The sequence below is a fragment of the Pelodiscus sinensis genome, chromosome 3 (assembly GCF_049634645.1).
Source record: "Pelodiscus sinensis isolate JC-2024 chromosome 3, ASM4963464v1, whole genome shotgun sequence".
NCBI lineage: Eukaryota > Metazoa > Chordata > Testudines > Trionychidae > Pelodiscus > Pelodiscus sinensis.
Window position 1 is genome coordinate 42,422,185 of NC_134713.1, and position 14,628 is coordinate 42,436,812.

Genomic DNA, 14,628 nt, shown 5'->3' on the forward strand with positions numbered 1-14,628 from the left:
AAGAGAATACATCTTAACATTAAATTCTAGTGGGACGGCTCAAAACCAGACACCGGTAACTGAGAAAGATCAATGGATAAACTTATGTATCCTTTTTCAAATGTTGCTCTGGTTACACTCAATGTCTATGTAACACCATATCACACAAGCTGATCATTTTTATCATATTAATTGGCTAATAAGCTGTGCTCTCAAGAATAAGTTCTATTGTGATCTAGCTGTTATTTTCAAGTTCCTTTTCAGGGAGTCCTTAAACACAAAGCTTTCTTTGTGGTGGGCCAGGTAACGACAAACCTGTTACAACAGTGCTCATGTTAAATAATTTGCTTTGATGCCAGAATAACATTTATTTATCTGAGGCCAGCTGCCTGCTTTCTCTCTAGGATTCTATTTGTGAAGTTTCTGTGTCTATAAATGGAAACACTAGCTAGCCAGAAATTATCACCAGTGCTGCCTGATAGAGTTCTGTGTCTCAACTTGAAAAGTACTGTGATACCTAATATGTAGTCAGATTAAATCATTTCTGCCCAGGATCTGAGCCTTTTTTCCCTGGGACATGGCATTAGAAAAACATGAAAAAGAAATCTCAGCAAAGCGCACCTTAAAGGAGCAATTGACGGTAAGACACGTTGAGATTTCTTCTAGAAACATTTTAAACTTACTGCTGAGGAGGAAGGGCAAAGAAGTTGTTGAACCTTAGAAAGGTTCCAGCAATATTTTCATGCTTCCTCTAACTAGTGACCTTGAAGATTAGCTGGTTCAGTGGTGTCTGTTGAAATTAATTATGATGCTATCTTTCAGTGGAATGATGGAATTCAGTGACATTTGTATAGTCACAGAGTGCAAAACTAATTTAGTATAATTATATATCCCAAATCCAGGCCTCCATCAGTTTTCTTCCAGGGTTTCTTTATCAGAGTATTTTCATGCCCTCACAATTTATTTTATTTCACTGGAAACTTGAAATCTAATATAAACTAACGCAGTTGACCATAAGAAAAAAGAAGGGTCAAAAATGCAATTTTAATTTAGAGTAACACAGTTCTACATTGCAAAATAGAACTTATTAATACTAAAGGTCATTTCCCAGGCTTCATTAAAGTGTTAGGTTGTTCTTTATTTTGCAAACTGATAAGCTGTACTTAGCGTAAGTGATTGTCACCTTCTTTAAGAAACAAATCCGCAAGCTACTGTGATGCTAAGAGCAAAACAATACTATTCTTGCCCTATGGTCTATTATTTCACTTCACAATAGGTTAGATATTACTAATGTTTGAGAATAACTTATTTCTGAAGTAACCCCATTTAAATGAGCATATATGTCAGTTGATATGTTACTCAATGAGAATATTGGTATTGGAATCTGACCCTAAACTGGTAATTACACCTAGAACCTGATTGAGACGGGGTAGGTTGGCAAATGAGTCTAGGAGACCGTGAAACAAAATATTAACTAATTTCTCCATCTCAACTGTTACAAATTTTTGGGGTAGAAAATTAATGTTTCTTTAAATAGATTATTTGAAGGAATTTTCAGATAACATTGATATTAGTATTTTGTAAAAAAGCTACTCAATCAAAACAGTTTAAATTTTCATTGGATGAATTTTATTAACACTTCAGAGTGCAAGAAATGCTGAATCTCATGGTAAGATGCATGTAACTTAAAACGTATCAAAGGTTAAAGCAATTGGTAATTCATACAAGCTATAGGAAAAATATGACTCAGTTCTAATTTTGTATGGAAAAAATAGTATGAACATGTAATTAAAGATTGTAATGTAATGCATACACACAAAGACGACCAATTAAGTTTGCCCAGGCAACTTTAATTCTGGCATTTCCTCACTTTTAAGGCATGACTTTGCAATCATTATGTTTTCCTAATGCAGTTTTTCATGTGTAATTTCCTAGATTCTTTTTAAAAAGCAAAGCAAACTGAAAAATCCAAATTCCATTATGTGGAACCATGTTGACCTCCGTGTGGGTCAGCCACATGGTTGAATCCAAAACACAGATCTTTACTAACAAAGTAAATGATAGAGGATAACAGCCTACTATTTCTGTGTGGACCAGACACTAAAGAAGGATTCATGTTACAGCGATTTTCTTAGTGAGTGTCAGAAACATTTGGTGACAACGAAGAACGGCGAAACTCCAGAATCTTGTGCTCTCTTCAGGTTCTGGAGGGAACTGTGCTGAAGTTGTCACAGACCCTTCTGCCTGTTCCCTCTAAACCTGACCCATTCTGCTCTTGTCACCTTAGGCGTACCTCAGCCCTGTCCCTTCTGTTTCATTTCCATCTCTTCATTCCAATCCCAGGCTGTTTGCCTACCCAGTTCTTATCTCCCAGTCAGGACTCCCTATTTAATTCCCATTCTTCCCTGCACCATGTTCCCAGTCTAAATCTCTTCCTTTTGTAATCCCCCTAAGGCTTCTCATCTGGTCTGAGTTTCTACTCCTTGAAACAAGCAGATCAGCTCAATTTCCAAACAATTATAGAAGCCGTGCCAGTTTTTAATCTAAGTATAATGGATAAACATTATAGTCCATGTCTTCACATATTTGTCTTCAGTGTGTAGTGAGTGTGTGAGCTATGATTAATGTTGTCTGAGATACTAATTCTGCATTTTAAACTGAGAGTGCACTGCAATGGCTTATGCTTTGCTGATTATTCTAAATATTTCCACCCATGTATTCACTGTGATTACAACAAAGATCTGATCACAGATTTCTACAGTTCTGAGAAATTTTCAGTGATTCCCCATTTTCCAGAAACTAGTTCATACTCAAGCTACTGTATGTCTCCAAGGTGTACCTTCACTGTACATGAAGGCATCACTGTACATGAAAGCGTCATTGCTTTCTGACACTTCAATAAACAGGAATTATTGTCTCCTTTCACTTCTGCAGTCTGGCTTTGTTGCTGATTCAAACCATCCTGTGGGCCAGATCCCCAGCTAGTGTAAATCAATTTACACTGAAAGTGTGGCTTGCTTACTCTGACCACTGAGGATCTAGTCCTACAAGTCTAGCCACCCCTCCCCCCCGAAAAGTTCTCTTTGTAAATGCCTCATAAATATAAGGCAGTCTCTGCCATTTCACTTAATAATTTCCAGACTTGATTTTAAAGAGCTCCCCTTATCTTGGCTCACTAGAAAAAGTATTTTTGTTATCAAGGTCCCTGGGAGAATTTTTTTAAAAGCTGACTGTGGGAATAGAAGGTTATGTTAGTTCTTTTTTGTGGATGGTAAAGTAAAATAAGCTGTATACTGATATTCTAGAAAATCCCTTTATCTCTGTTAATATTCAGTAGATCAGCCTAACCAGATTCCTGGAGCTATCTGTTTACACTTGTGACTTTATATATGCTCCCAAGGCTGAGGCTTTTATGGAACACCCCTATTGAGATGAAGGTAGATATTGAATTCAGAATAATCTTCCTTTTTCTATTCCTGATTTCTCACTTACTGATACAGGAAGAGCTCTCCTCCCAGCTGTTTGAAGGGCTTTTATTATATTTCACATTTTATCTATTTCTCATTTGAAAAAGTGAGGGAAATTGACACTGGCATTCTTAACAGAGAACCTTCAATCTTTGCCCTTCCATTTTCAGGTTTATAAAACACATTTGACTTTTAAGGCAAATTAAATAATGGTAAAGAAAAGTCACAAAGTGACAACAAATTAAGCCAAACCAATATGCAGAATGGAAAAAATAGCATGTGTTGCTTGATGAGGCATTAGGCTTACGCTTTGATGATGTGCTCTATATAGAAAGGACTGAAGGATTTAGGGTAGAGAATAATTTATTTTTCACAACTCGTATTTGGATTCAGCTAGAGCGGAACCAATGATTTAAACCAAATCCCCAAGTTACTATTCTTTGATAGTGTGAACTGGAGTTTGCTATGACTCTACTGTATAGATTTCTACACTTACATTGTCAATGTATCTGCTTGCAGAGGTCTGTCAGATGGGCCTGAAAAACAGTGGAGTTCCCTAAACTGCTAGCTGTGTAGGTACTCCCCTATTAGCAAAATGATTGCAGTCCCACTTCAATGTTTCAGGAACAGTGGGGAATCTGGAAAGTCAGGCTATGTATTTAGGAGTGAGAAAACTGGGATAATTCTTGATAGTATAATGGGCTGTAGTTTTGCTGATCAACTTATTTACTACTTTCCTCCAAACTTCATCCCCTCCTATACTTTAAATTGCTTCACTGACTCCTTGGGGCACTGAGCCTATTCTGTAAATTGTAATTGTTTCCACAGCACAGGTGAGAACCTAGTTATAAGAATCCTCATGAAGACTTGAGGCAACATACAAGCAACAAACAGCCACAATTAGTGGGGGACCCAGATCCTGTTGCCAGTTAACAGAGGACAATCTCTTTATGGAGTGCAACAAAAAAAACCCAGGGATCCTCCATCACAGAAGAGAGTGCCACACACAGTGGAATAATGATTTACAATTTGGTAGCATTTGTACATTGCTTGCCCCTTCCCTTTATCCTACACTCTCACCACTCCTTTCATCTTTCCATCAAAATACTCCTTACTGTCCCAAGTCTGTCACACTTTGACACCCTCACTTCCATCATTCCTTTTAACCTTCCTCTACCTCCAATCAAAACAATGATCAAAATAAATTGTGCCAGATGTTCATCTATATATTCTATTCCATATCACTTTTCCCCATCTAGTATGGGGACCTTGAGGCTGCAAAATCTTAAGGGTGCAGCTGTTTCCAAGAATGCACTTCATACAGGGCTTAGCATATAAGGGCCAGATCCTGATGGGGTCTGTCTTTTGCTGCTACCATTAACTAGTAAATAACTCTAGTCTGTGTACTCCATCAACGTATGCCCCATCAGCTGAACCTCTTTTCCAGCTTATCTAAATGTAAATAGTGTAACCAAGTAGCTGTACTGGCTGGGTCTGTGTGTGGTACAACTACACAGTCCCTAAAAGATGCAGTGGTTCTCCCACATGGGAGGGGCGCTTATTCAGAGAATAAACCTAGGAAGAAGTTCTGAGGCATGGTTCCTGCCTAGGGAAAGCAGAAGTATTTTGGAGTCAGAAAGGGAGCTGCCTCTACCCCCTCTTCCAGGAGTAGAAATTCTGTTACTGAGAATGTTACCTGTGTCATCCCTCTGGGAACTCTGCTTGAGTTAACCCACCAAGAGGGAGATTATGAGGCCACACAAAAGAGCCATTGCAGGGCTGCCCCTTGTCCCAATGGGATATCATCTTGGCCTTTGGGCCGATCTTATGAATTGGTACAGCAGGCCGTGTAGGTGGAGAGGTGTCAGATGATGGAATGCTTGTGCTCTGCATTTGCTCTTTTCTCTCCTGCTTGCAAAGGGAGCAGTGGCTATGACCAGATGATGTACAAAGCTGTAACTAAGATCAGTTTGTTCAGGAAAGATGGTAGTGGATGTGGTGGTGGTGATGAAATGACAGCTTTGCTAAAACTTTTTTATTTTCTGAGCAGGTCTCTCTTTTTGGCTTTTCTCTCACTCTGTTCTACTTGGGTAGGATTTAAGAGGGGAGCTTGTAGAAAAACATTGTACCCTCTGTCCAGTCTCAGTTAATTTTACTAGATGTCTTACTGAGTAGGTCACATTGTTCTGAGAGCTGTCAGTGACCCCCTTTCACAACAAGAACTGCAGTGCTGTACTGTCAAAGCACAATGCATATAAGGAATTTCCCATTCAGTACCAGGGCACTGCTAAATTTGTCATCTTTCTTTTAGGGGCTGCTGCGTTAATATTGAATCAATTCTTCAAACACTCCGTAAGTTGTTAGCCAACAAAAATATATTTTGATTTTGAACTAGAGACTTCTGTTGTAGATCATGTTTATTATTATTTATGTTAACACTGGTAAATCCCACATGTCTTGAAAGGAGTCCCATTAAAGTCTCTGGAGCTGCTCTGAGTACTAAAGTGAGCAGTGTTTGACCCTTAGATTAAACTTCCAATATAATTTTTTAGGAATTTCCATGGTCCCAGTGTGATACTAAATTACTGGTGCAGAACAGAGCATGAGCTCATAAAGGAAACTATGATGAGGACTTAAACCTAAACTCATTCTGGATTATTTTGGTAACATTTAAATCTATTGGATTCAAGCTAAGCCATAGCCAGATACAAAACTACAAAGGGAAGGGAAGCTGGAGCACAATATAAAATGTACAATCAATTTCATTGTCAAGTTGACATGTACAATATATAATAAAAGTCGACATTGCCAGTAAGCAAGCATGCTCTGGAAAGCTGGAGAAATTCAGGTTTCAATTAACTGGAACATTACATATAAAGGAGATAGAATTAAAGATCTTACTGTTCCCAAAACTTTCAATGTCCAGTAGGTTGTTAGTGGAGGGTTAGGGTTTATCTACACTAGTTTTGTAAGTTGAACTAAGTTGTGCTACTTCAGTTATGTAAGTTGTATAACTGAAGTCAACATAACTTTATTGACTTAAAATAGTATCTACACCAGGGGTGGGCAATAATTTTTTATGGGGGCCACTCAGGCCAGAAGAATTACCTAGGTGACTCCTGGCCAGCATCCCAGCATGTTTCTCAGGCAGCCTCCCTGTCTGCTCCGTCCCACACCGTGGCTGCAGGGACCATGTGGGTCTGTGAATAAGAGCTTGAGGGGAGGGGTGCTTTGCATGTTGCCTGTTCTCCCTATAAGTTGGCCGCCCAGGAGAGATTCAAATGCATCCCTGCTTGTTAGCAGGGTGCCCACAGTGTCCACAGCAAGCAGCATGTGTTTCTACTGGTAGCACAAATCTGCATATGCCTCAGTGCACATAACATTTATGCTGCATGTAGATGGAAAAAATTAGAGGGAACACTGGTTGTGAACTACCTTGTTCCAAAGAAGCACAATTGTCTTGGTGGGTGTGGGGGGATATTTCAGACCTTCTTAGGCTCCTTCATGGCCCTGCCATATCCTGCCCCAATAAACGGCAGAGGAGAGGGTCCTCCAAGATGTTCAGAATGACTCTGGCTATGTCTACACTACAAGGTTTTTGCACAAAAATGGCTGTTTTTGTGCAAAAACCGGCGGAGCGTTCACACCTCAAGTGTGTTTTTGCATAAGAAAATCTACAGAACAGAGGGCTTTTGCCAGTAGAGTTATTCCTCTCTTCACAAGGAATAACTCCTTTTTATGCTACAGCTCTTGTGCAAAAAGGCAGGTATGGACACTCCGGAGGGGTTTCTGCGCAAGAAACCCCTATTGGAAAAAGTACAGGTGCTCTGAGGCCATTCTTTGAATGGCAATCAGAGATTTCTTGCGCAACAGTGTCCATGCAGTGTGGATGCTCTCTTATGCAAATGCACATTGCTTTTGCAATGCACTTTGAGGTCTGGATGCACTTTTGCACAAGAAGTTTTTGTGGAAGATCTCTTCCATAAAAGGCTTCTTGCGCAACAATCTTGTATTGTAGACAAAGCCTATGTGGGACACAGACAATCAGGGCCCATCTAGTCGATATAAGAAGAGTTTGCAGGGCCATCGTTAAGTAAGTTCCTTGTTAGAGCTGAGGAATGTGAAAAGATGTGGGAGCTGCAGAACTTGGATGGGGTAGTGCTGCCAGAAGCTGGGGAGTGTGAGGAGCTTGAGCTGTGTGCAGGAACTCCATCAGGACAAAGCCCTGAGATAAGGGTGAAGATGGCACAGGGGCAGGGGGAAGTGGTCCAGGAATTAAAGCAGTGGTGCAACTTAGCTAATGAGACCAAAGAGATGCTTCTGAGAGGTGTGCGCGCCCCATTACAATGAGTCACTGAGGAAGATGTGATCATTGAGGTATTTGGGTAGATACCTCTGAATGGCTTTGAAGATGGGGACCAATGGCTTGAGCTAACAGTGAGGGTGGACTGAGAGTCCAGGAGGGAACTGAGCCATCCAGATGGCATACTCCAACTGTCCTGTCTGGCCCATTCTGTGGGCTGCTGTGCTGCACAAACTGGAGCTTCTGCATTGCTACCCCTGGGAGCCCCTGAGATTAATGAGAGATAGTAATCCTGTCAAGAGGTGTTGAATGTATGGGTCCCTGTAGTCGGATTATCATCTCAGAGGTAGGAGTGAACTTTACTAGCAAGCTGCAGGTGCCAGAATGCTTGTCACTGTGGATACTGATTGTCTATGGTCAGGGATGAATCAAACAGGGACCAAAGTTGTGCACCATTTTGACAGATGAGGGGGAGATTCTTTTGAAGAAAGGGGGAGGACAGAGACTGTGCGAGTGCTTGAAGTGTTTCCTCTTTCATCAGCATGACTTTACTCTTGCCTGAGTTGGGTTAAAGCCAGCTGCCAGATAGTCACTGGTAGGCTTTGTGAACTCCTTGAGATTGTTCTGGTTGCACTGGTAGAAAAGGAGAGCTACAGATGGCATCATCAGCACATGCTTGGCAGTGGGTTCTGTATATTGGCACCAAGTGTTCTCATAGCAAAGTTGAAGAGGAGGGAGAGAAGAACAGATCCTAAGGGACCCCACAGGTGAGGCATTTCAGGGATGATCAGCAGTTGTATATTTGCCATTCTCTGGATTCACTTGGTGAGGAACGACTGCCCTTGTAATTCTGCACCATATGCTTTAGCACAGTCATACAAGTGGAACAGGGACACATTATGAGCCACTATAGTAAATGCTGCAGATATTTTGAGTTGCATTAGCATTGACTCATAGCCTGGGCTGTGTGCGGGTGTACTCTAAAACCTGATTGTGAAGCACTGAGAATGTTGGTAAATGTCATGTCTGTCCAGAAGATTTTACCTGGGACTGTACAGCTGGAGGAAGGGTGATGTTTTCTGTATGCAGTGCTGGCTTTTTGAGGGTTTGTCGAATAAATAATTGAATTTTTTTTAAAAAGGTAGTTTTCATATATTCATAGAGTTCAAGGCCAGAAGAAATCACTGTGAACATCTAGCCTGACCTCCTGTATAATGAAGAATGTCCCCAAAATAATTCCTAGTAATTTCTTTGATAAAGAAACCCAATCTTGATTTTTTTTTAAATGGCCTGTGTTGGGAGTATCCACTACAATCCCTACTAAGTTGCTCCAGTGGTTAATTACCTTCTCCTGTTCCCAAGCCCTCTTCAGCCATAGATAATAAAACCACACCTGTCATACAGATAAACTCTCAATATAGCTCCTGCATAAACAGATCGCCCCACTTTTAAAAGTGCCCTTTGACTGGAAAAGCACTCAGCAGTACAGTAGCAGTTGCTGCAAGTCTGTCAGTGACACACGCTGCTGAAATGAACTTTTGGAAATAGCCCTTGTGACAGTAAATGAGAGAAGAGAAGGGAGATGATTAATGAGAAGGGAAGGTGCAATCAGGACTGTCAGAGAACTGTGTGTTCACTGTAACATTTATTACATATAGCACATGTGGTAAAAATATTTTCCATATTCTCTTTGCAGCAATTGTCAGATATTGAACTATGTCAAGCCATTTTGCCAAGATTGTTCCCACTGGGGGAGAAGTTTAACAAGACTGGTATTTAGGATAAAGTTAATTTTAAAGGCTGTTTTAAACTACTAGTTTTAAAGGTCCCAAAGTACTTTAAAAACTTGACAAAACTGTATATCTATTTTGCACATTTCACTTCCTGTCTCTTGATGTGTGTCCCAAGATAATTTTTAGACAGCAGTGCTCCTAACACTTCTTCTTAGAAATGGATTGACACTGATTCAGAAAGATAAGACAAAAGTGGCGAGGAGTCCTGTGGCACCTTATAGACTAACTGAAGTGTAGGAGCATAAGCTTTTGTGGGCAAAGACCCACTTCGTCAGATGCATGTCTTTTCCGCTTTTGCAGATTCAGACTAACACGGCTACCCCTCTGAAAGACAAGACGCAGATAGACAGAAAGGAAGTTTTTCTTTTTGTCAGATTAAACATAGGCAGCAAGGCAGTCAGCCACTATGAGCCTCAGGGTAAGGTGTGGGGGTGGGGTGGCTCTGCATCCCTAAAAGGGTGGGATCTTGGACAGAAAGGGGTGGGCTGACGGCAGTCAGCCCATAGCACCATCCAGACTTCCCCTTTATTCAGCTCTGGTGAGGCCACATCTACAATACTGTGTCCAATTCTGGGCCCCCCACTATAGGAAGGATGTGGATGCATTGGAGAGGGTCCTGCAGAGGGTAGCCAAAATGATTTATGGCCTATGAGGAGAGACTGAAGGATTTGGGTTGGTTTAGTCTGCAGAAGAGAAGAGTGACAGGGGATTTGATAGCAGCCTTCAACTTCCTGGAGGGTGGTTCCAAAGAGGATGGAGAGAGTCTGTTCACAGTAGTGATGGATGACAGAACAAGGAGCAATGGTCTCAAGTTAGAGGGAAAGGTCTAGGTTGGATATTAGGAAAAACTGTTTCACTAGGAGGGTGGTGAAGCACTGCAATGAGCTACCTAAAGAGGTGGTGGAATCTCCGTCCCTAGAGGTTTTTAAGTCTCGGCTTGACAAACCCCTGGCCGGGTTGATTTAGTTGGGATTGGTCCTGCCTTCGACAGGGGGCTGGATTTGATGACCTCCTGAGGTCTCTTCCAGCTCTATTGTTCTATGCCTCTCCTCCAGCCCTCAGAGGCTCACTTGGAAGCCTCTCTGATTCTTGTAGGTGCCTTAGCCAACCATTTTAGGCACCACTGATGTTCTTTCTCAAAGCCACTGCTAAGCTGCCTTCAACCCCCTGATGGTGCCTAAGTCTCCATGGTAACAAAGTTTCTCTTGGGAGGCATTTGCAAAGACATGCAAGTCCTGATGTTGTCCTGTAGCAAACAAGCAGCTGACAGCTATGGATAAGTGAAAGGAGAGGGCACATTGTACATTCTGTGTGATTACACTATATCCTGCAAAGTCTGGGGAAAGAGGCCAGCAAAAAGTGGAGATGTATGAAAGGTCAGGTGGACAACTGCCCCTTTTGTCCTATAGCAAATGATGCCTCTACTAAAGTCCCTGAAGCAGGATTCTCAAAGTAGGTGGAGGAATACTATCTTGTCTCTGGGACCTGATCCTGTCAGAGTGCTCTGAACATGCCTAGGACCTGGTACACATCAGACCCTGCAGCAGTAAGACCAGATGCAGGGCCCAGATAAAGGTAGGTATGTGTGTGTGTGTGTATGTGTGTGTGTTTAGAGGGGGGAGTAGCAGAGCACCTCCACAAGAGACAGATTAGGTCACAGGAGAGACAGACTGAGCATGAGCAGTATCACGTGTGAGCAGGAGACAGGGAGAAATGGTTTCAGTTGCTTGAGTATGAGCTATCTAAGGGTACGTCTAGACTACCGCGTTTTGTCGACGGAAGTTTTGTCGACAGATACTGTCGACAAAACTTCCGTCGACAAAGCGCGTCCAGACACATTGAGTTCTGTCGACAAAGCAAGCTGCTTTGTCGACAGAACTCCGTAGTCTGGACGCAGTGTTACAGGCAATAACACCTTCTGTCGACAGAGTTCTGTCGACAGAAGGTGTTATGCCTCGTAAAATGAGGTATACCAGCGTCGACAAAACGGCTGAGTTCTGTCGACGTTATGTCGACAGAACTCAGCAGTAGTGTAGACGCTGGTATAGTTTTGTCGACAAAAGTCCACTTTTGTCGACAAAACTAGGTAGTCTAGACACACTCTCCGACACGTGCATAACTCCAGGAGAGGATTTATGGCTGAGGATCACAGGTGGAACAAAGTGTCTCTACCTAGCCCATCATCCTGGGGCACAAGGTCAGTCACTTAGGGTATGTCTATACTACAAAGTTTTGTTGAAAAACAGCCATTTTTCCAACAAAACCTGAGTTACATCCGCACTGCAATTGCATTCTTCCAAAAGTAAACTGAAGGAACAGAGGTTTTTTTTCCAGCATTGGTAATCCTCTTTCTATGAGGAAGAAGGCTTTTTCCGAAAGAGCTCTTTTGGAAAAAGGTGGGTATGGACAGGGAAGAGGGAGTTCTTTTGGAAGAAGAGGAAAGAGGAAAAAGCACAGGTGCACTGGTGGCCATTCCATCCATAGTAATCACAGCTGAAATGCGAGATAGCGTCCATTCAGTGTGGATGCTATTTTTTTGAAAAAGTAGATCACTTTTTCGATGTGCTTTTGTGTGTGGACGCTCCCTTTCGGAAGAAGTTTTTTAGGAAGATCTCTTCCAAAAAAAAGTTCTTCCGAAAGAAGCCTGCAGTCTAGACATAGCCTTAGGTGCCCAAACTCCTCTCTTCTTCTTATCCTCTTTCTGCTCTCTTCCTTAGCATTTCACTCTTGACTGAGGCAGCTTGCCACTTAGCTTCCCTTCCTTAGGTATTGAACACTCCCAGTACATTGCATGCGGCGCATGGGGGCTTAACTGAGGGCTGAGAATTCCACTAGGTGGTCAGTGCCTCAGAGTCAGGTGCTGCAATGCTGAGAAGATCAATACCTAAGTAACTTTAAAGATCTGGGCCTAGATATCCTAACTTAATAGACACCTTTTACTCTAATCTCTTGGCTCCTCATTTGCCCAGCTATAAAATGGGGATAATAATATCTTCCTGCTTCGTAGGGTTCTTGTGAAGATGAATTCATTAGTGTTTATGAAGCACTAAGATACTATGATGAGCACTGTAAAAAAGCTCATGAAGAAATTATTAATTCTGATTTAAGAGCAGGGCGTGGATGGTGTGTAGTAAATAAGACCAGTGATCAAACATGGCATGCTTAGCTATCATAGTACTCTAATAATATCACATGATTCCTACATCCCAAAATTAATTTTTATTTTTATTCTTGGTCAACCCATTTTTGTAAGAACTTACTTCTTCATTTTAAAAGCATGTATGATCATTTGAAGTGACAACCAAGTTTAGGTCATAATACATAATTTGTAGAGACTGAATCCTTGTTGCATATTTGTATGTAATTCTGTAAATGAATATGGAATGACAACATTTTCTACTACAAAGCTGTAGTTTGTGTCTGAGTTTAAAAAAATAATTTTTAGAAAAATTTGAGAGACTTAACAGCACCCTTGTCAATGAAGTAGAATGAGGCTTAAAGATGCCAATAGCCTGCTTTTCTTATTCTTAGGTATTAAGAAGCAGTTTGTTTCATTAGTGGTCTCTAGTTAAAATGTCAGCACTGACCTCATCATAGTATCTAATGCTAACAGTATCTTGGATCAGAGTTATACGTTTCCTTTCTTAAATACAGGGAAAGGTATTAAGTCATGCTGGGAATAATAATTGATTACAAAGTGAGTTATACCCCCATTGCCAAATACGAGACCATATAATGGTGGTAAAGTCATTCACAGTAGAATTTTCAGTAGTGCTTCCAAAGCCTACCAGTTCCACTTGAGATCACCACTGCACTCAATGAACAGCATTTAAATGTTGGAATCAAATCTAAATTTATTTAACAACACACAGAGATTCAAATAGTAGTAAGTAGAAGTTATGAAAACAAATAGCCACACAAAAATTAAAATTATAAGATGCAACCTTTTCCTCAGTCCCACTGCTATTTCCATTGCCTTTGACTTTCTGGGATGGTCTACCCAGGGCCGGCTCAAGCCATTCCTGCACCCTGGGCGGCGGGCGTGCGATGCATGTGCGGCTCCACCCCTGGGCACACTGCTCATGCGCAGCCCTGCCCCTCTGGTGTGCTGCGCACCTTTCAGCTGCTATCAGGTGCACAGCACCTGATGGCAGCTGTAAGGGGTGCCACGTGGACGGGCGCGCGGTGTCCCTTTCAGCTGCCATCAGGCACCCCCCATAGGTTGGCGCCTCGGGCACTGCCCGGCTAGCCCCCGCCTTAATCCGGCCCTGGATCTACCTTTGTTAGCAGCTTACCCAGATGAAGTGGCAGATGGAAGCAGGCATCAATCCTTCATCCATTAACAAAAGAAATCTTTATTCCATTTGTAAATAATTTACATAGAGTTGATAAATAATTACTAGATTTTTTAAAATGGGGACTCAATTGTTAGAGTCCAATCAATCAATAGCTTATTTATAAATGTGGCTTATACCCATCTATAATACCGTCAATTGATATCCTTATAACTGTCTATTACATACAAATCATGTCAGTAAAATGCCTTGACCTCTATTAATCATTAAATATTTATAAACCAATCACAAATCCTCATTGTAAATTGTGACATTCTTCACTGTGCTATATATTGCATGGGAGGTTTACTTATATGGAGGGAAATCCTGGCCCTGTTGGAGGCCACGGATGTTTTGTCATTGACTTCCTTAGGGCCAGGAGCTGCTTTGTTGTTTGGAGTGATTCTGAAGAATTATACTTACAAGTTTGCCTTTGAGTTACACACATCATCACTCTTTTCCAAACTGAATTTTACACAAGACTCATCTCCCAACCCTTTGGCATCCCAAATATGGAACTTGGCTGCATTATTTGTGTGTCTTTCAGACTCTTCAGACATTGAGGGTTTTTTTTAAGCATGATGCTTCTTCTTCCAGAGACTCCAAAGATAGCTTTGTCTAGTAATAAATGTTCTCTTGTGCCTTTGAATAACTGCTGAGTACAACCTAGCCCTGTGTGAGGAAAGATGTCAACCTGGCAAATGAACAAGGAATATACTGCAGTATAGACTCCCTTCCAGAAATGAATAGAC

General features: G+C 41.5%; 1 protein-coding gene across 18 annotated transcripts in view; it reads left to right on the forward strand.

The window, feature by feature from the left end:
* The first annotated feature begins 446 nt into the window (after positions 1-446).
* Positions 447-14,628, forward strand: part of MLIP (muscular LMNA interacting protein) — a 150,069-nt gene continuing 135,887 nt past the window's right edge. For 5 of the 18 annotated variants that reach the window (XR_012902554.1, XM_075923620.1, XM_075923622.1 and 2 more), the window contains exon 1: positions 452-619. Coding sequence is in view for 14 of the 18 variants with exons in the window: in XM_075923620.1 (XP_075779735.1) it covers positions 557-619 (63 nt within the window). In the remaining 4 variants the exon portion in view is untranslated. Of the gene's footprint in view, positions 620-5,757; positions 5,799-14,628 lie in introns of all 18 variants that reach the window. The other 13 variants (XR_012902553.1, XM_075923621.1, XM_075923613.1 and 10 more) reach the window with 7 other exon arrangements.